This window comes from Hakea prostrata, chromosome 10 (genome assembly GCF_041222555.1).
Source record: "Hakea prostrata isolate BN-2017 chromosome 10, UWA_Hpros_2, whole genome shotgun sequence".
Lineage (NCBI taxonomy): Eukaryota > Viridiplantae > Streptophyta > Magnoliopsida > Proteales > Proteaceae > Hakea > Hakea prostrata.
Window position 1 is genome coordinate 29,806,388 of NC_142609.1, and position 5,337 is coordinate 29,811,724.

Here is a 5,337-nt window from a genome sequence, read left to right on the forward strand (position 1 = left end):
TCTCCAAAATTAGGTACTCTTTCTATTTCTTAATTTTTTTTTTTGTTATTCTTTTTATTTGATTTTATATTCTATGTTTCTTTATTTCTTCTGCAATTTTTGTTATTTGATTTTGTATTATGAATAAAATGTCTATGTTAATTGGTAACTAACTACCATTGGTTTGCATCTTTTACCTAAAAAAAAAAAAATTTTGGTTTACATCTTCTATCAAAGAAAATTTTAACTTGGCTTACATCGTCTATCAAAGAAAATTTTGGTTTACATCTTCTATCAAAGAAAATTTTAACTTGGCATCTAACTTTTTAGGGTTGAAGTCATGAGTATATATATTTTTTATTGTTGCTTTAATTTTACCTATATTTTGATAAAAAAAAAATATCATTGTTAATAATTTACCCTTTTTTCAAATATGTGTGGGCCCCACAAAATATATGTGGGTCTACTATTATTTAATAAATAAAAGTTTAGAGCACCCCCCCCCACCCAATATTGCATCCTGGGTCCGCCCCTGTATGGAGGACATGAAGTTGAGTGTGTCCAATAAAGGCTGATTCTAGAGGTTCACTAACGGTCTCGAATTGATTCATGGGGATCTTCTTCACCAGTATCTGCTGGGGAATCCGACATCCATTGTGTTTGGTGCACCCACTTGAAGGATCTTAAGTTTGATATAAAATCAGGATTCGACAGATGCATTGGCTAGGAAACTGCTTTAAAACAAGAAGCCTTTCTTACTCTCAAACACCAACCCATGTGTCTCAAATGGATACGTGTGTATGATAATTTAGTAATTGTGGTTTCACCCTATAAATAAATAAAAGGTTCTCTTCTCTACCAAAAACAGAGAAGATAGATAATAGGACAAAGGGACCAAGCTTCAATAACATTCCAAAAGCTAAAAGTATAGACAATGCGTATGTTGTAGTGGCTTCCAAAGTGAACCTCATCCCAATAATGATATTGACCACTATAATACCAGGAAGATATGGACCAATTTTGCTCTTTTTATTTTTCTTTTGGGTAAAAAAATGTTTGACTAAAGTTTTTTATATTTTTTCTCTCTCTCCTTTTTTAATAAATCTGAACCAAATCCATGCAAGTAATATTAAACTATTATTGATTTATACTTTTCAGGTTCCTAAAATCTGGATAGGATTGAAGACTCATAGGCCTAAGAGATGAAAAATGAAGAGAGGAAGGGGGTGAAGGGACAAAAATTTGAATCCAAAATCTCTTTAGTCTTACTACCTTTTTGCATAAGAAATTATCACCACTCTATTATAAACACATCTCTAAGAGTTGATAATTTTTCTTTCATTGTTTTAAGTCAATTGTTATTTACACTAATAAATCAAATAATATGATGGAACGATTGTTTGAATGGTATGTCAAATTGATTAGCTTCACTTATGTCTACGAGAATGGATACAAATTTCATTTATTTGGATCACTCTAAAAATAAAATTCTCTAAGGCACACTGTTATGTGCATAATGGGGCCCAATTTGGTGTGGAGGCACTAGATTGGACTAGGTAGTGTAGGACATGTTAAAGGGCTAGACACAGGTTCTTGGATCTAGTTAAATCAAGTCTTTTAACATTTCTCATACTAGGTTGGCCCAATCTAGTGCCCGTACACCAAATTAGACCCCATTAGGCACATAACATATCATCACACTCTCGCAGTCGTCGTCCTTGATGGCTCTCACTCTAGATCCCATTAGACAAATAATATACCACCATGTTTCTACAATCGCCATTCTCTATGACTCTCACTCTAGGTAGCTCACACTCTACTGGGATTTCACTTTACTCTAAGTAGCCATTCTCCAAGGTGGTCCTTTCCGAGATTTCAAACCCTTGACATGGTGTCAACTCTGATACTAAATGTTAAACACTTAATTAATACTCCAAAGCTTTGAAGCTGATAGAACGAGCTGAGTCAAGCTCTTTAACCTATCATGTATTACACTATCCATACACCAAATTAGGCCCCATTTGGCACATAACACACATTCCTTTAAAGACGCATGTTCACACTTTACTAAGAAATCACCATAGGGTAATTATTGTAAATTAATACAAGTTAAACTAGGCCACCCACTCAATTTCCTCTAGTATAGTGTAATTTCTTTTTTACTTCTTCAGTTTTCATTTTTTTTTTCTCTTCCCCCCACTTTGGTTTAGCTTTAGTTTTCTTGTGCTGGTATTACTTTGGCCGTGTACTGGCAAAACAATAACAAACATAATTAATCATGGGATTCCCCCCACATTTCTAGAAGGTAATTTTCACATTTCCAACTACTTCCATTAATTGATGCATCAGACCTTGCCCTTTTCGGCTTAGGAACATCTGTGAAACTACCCCCAACATGTTTCAAGTTATGCCTGTACTCCACTGCAATTTGTTCAAACACTTCAACGTCAAACATATTCATCTTCACCTTTGGGTTCATTTTGTCTCTCACAAAGGCAAAAGCCAACTGATCTCTTGGATTAAAAGCTTCTAACTCATTGAACATCAGGCAGGAAAAGAGGTTGCTCTCAACTCCATGTCTCCTAAGTATCAAAGCACTGTCGGGTACATCTACAACACAACAGAATGCACAAAAAGAGATGAATGGTTGGGAACTCAAGTTAAAAAACTAGTAACAGTGACCACCACATTAGTAGAGATCTACCATGCACCAATCATATTCTCCCTATACTAGTGATTGTAGATTTGCATCAGAATGAATAATACTCAATTACGAATAACATATGACCCAGGGATCTTCTATTGGAAATTTAGAACCATATAAGTGTTGTATGGTGAAGATCAATTTTCACCATGCAGAATGTCCTAGGGCTTAAATGCACATGAAAGGCCAGGCAACAGATCTTGTTCAGAATATCAAGTTCTTTGAAATGACGGTTGTGTGCCTATATGTTTCTCTACTTATCTCTCAAAAGGGGTAGAGTATAGTAGAAAACAGATAGGGTGTACTTTGTTCTTCATCTTCTTCATGGTGAAATTCATCCATCGTTGTTTGTGATGGCCGTAGCGTTGGGATAAACCACATAAATCTCGTCTTTTATGTATATACTTATGCTCTGTTTTACTAACAATAGGATCATCCAACAATGAAAAGCATTACATTTTTGTAAATAGTTGAAGAGGATCAATCACTATGAACAACTTATTGATGCTGCATTTGTAATGCATGAAGCTATAATTTTCTACTAGTGAAAAATATTTCATGGACAATCTAACTAAAGGAACTTCATGAGATCCAAAAATTGATTAACCAAAACTAGCTATGAATAGATGGTTAAATTTTGCATGTGCAAACCTGTGGTATGTGGGAGCTTTTCAGGTGTCCATGGCCTCAAGCCATTTTCACAGTATGTCTCCATTTGTGTCTTCAAGGATTCCACATCAGCCCACTTCCTCCATCTTGCAGTAGCCATTGCTTCTTCCAATGTGTGAAGATAGTAAGGATGCTTAGAGATAGCCATGTCTACATCCTCCAAAATGATAAGAGAATGAATCAACATCAATGGATCAACTGTTAGCTGTAGCTTTGCATCTACCCAGATGCTAAATTTTGCATTTGGAAAGAGCCGATGAACTAAATATTTGGGAATCATTCCATTCATGACTTGATTCTTATATGGAAGCTTACCCCTAACCCTGATTATTCTCCACACCCCCATCTTGTCACTTTTCTCTATTTCATCTAAAAGAATATTATGAGCATGAAGACCTCGAAGTGTTATATCATCTATAAACATAATGAAACAAACAATGTCTATAGTCTGAGCTCCGAGCCCTTTCGGCTGACGAATTTTGTCGTGGTTGCCAAATATTGCTGAGACTACCACTACATCTTTGCAGCTCCTCATGAAAAATCTGTCTGAATTCAGTAGAAACAAGAGAGAACAAGCATCCTTAATAAGCATATGGGTTGATGAATTGCTTCTTTACAATTTCTAAATTAAAGCTCCAAAGATAAAGTAAACTAGAAGTAAAGAAATCTTTTTAACGTTGATAGAAAATGATTTTTCTATTAAAAATATTTTTTTATGAAAATATTCTTTTGGAATACAAGGGTGATGCAAAAGGCAGGGATATTCTGCAAATGTAATTTTTTTCATGATGTTTTTTCATTTTCGGTTTTGCTTCTTTTTTCTTTTTTTCATTGTTAATGCACCAAAAAAAAAAAAAAACCAAAATATTGACTGATCTCAAGCTAGAAGTAAAGAAATTAAGCCATAATGGCTTTGCAAGAGAAAACTTGTTCTTTACCAAAAGAAGGCAATGAGCTTTTCAAGTTTGTTGCAGTTATTGGAAACTCACCCATTTATAGTGATTTATATTGAATTTGCGATCTAAAAGTATTTGAACAAACCTAATTATACTAGAATTGATTCAGGAAGGATAAATTAGTGTTGGAAAAACGCAACCAGTTTTATTTTGAATTTACGTACAATGAAGTATGGTATTGGAGAATGGAACTTACCGGAACCATTGATAGGGAATTCATTCATGAATCCACAAGAAACCTCTGTTGTATCATCACTATGATCAAAATAAGATAACCTTTTTTGGGTACTGAAATTTCCTGCAAAACTACCACTTTTCTTCCGCTTATACCTCAAAACCATGGGAGAATACGAGGAATTCAGACAGAAATCCTTGATCTCTTGCAAGACCAACCAATAATCTGGAGACAATGAACAAAACCCATCAATAACACGTAGAGAGCCAATCAGAGTTTATTAAGGAGGGGGTAGAGAGGATTGAAGGAAACCTGAGAAGGAAACAGGGGAAATGCAAGAGGATCGAAGAGTTGGGATTGCATATTTGTGTTCCCCATAGGTGTGAGGGTAGACAAAGAGAGGGATTTGAATTGGGTCGAATGGTGAGGATCTGAAAATGCATTTGGTTGAAGAGAGAGAAGAATAGAGAGCGAGAAAGAGAACTGTGAAGAGGTAGAGAAGAGAGAAACAAAGGCGTTTGGATTGAAAAAGGAGTGGTGTGGTCCAGGTAGCCTTCCCCATGAAGAGTTTGTTAGTATATGGATCCCTTTCTCTCTCTTTTCCACAACTTTTTATTGATTTTAGCCTCCTCTCTCGCTCTCTCCCCAATTTTCTTAAGTTTTTGTGAAAACCAATTTGGATTCCCTCCGTCCACCTATTGTTAGGTGGGCTGCGAGATATAAAATTGGCTGTAGGATACACCCTAATGAAGAAGATCTAGACTCTGCTAAAAATAGCTAAATTAACAAATTGCTCTGGCTAATTGTAGTATATTGCATAGATGCCAAAAGAGTTGGGATCGGTTAACATTTTT

The 5,337-nt window shown here is 35.3% G+C and overlaps 1 protein-coding gene across 1 annotated transcript; it reads right to left on the reverse strand.

Moving 5' to 3' along the window:
* Positions 1–2,251: 2,251 nt before the first annotated feature.
* On the reverse strand, positions 2,252–5,045 carry LOC149002445 (alkaline ceramidase TOD1-like). Its single transcript, XM_089138717.1, has 4 exons — positions 4,796–5,045; positions 4,505–4,708; positions 3,335–3,898; positions 2,252–2,589 (listed from the first exon to the last, which is right to left on the reverse strand). Exons 1-4 carry the CDS (start codon positions 5,043–5,045, stop codon positions 2,252–2,254), a joined length of 1,356 nt encoding a protein of 451 aa, XP_088994843.1.
* Positions 5,046–5,337: the final 292 nt, after the last annotated feature.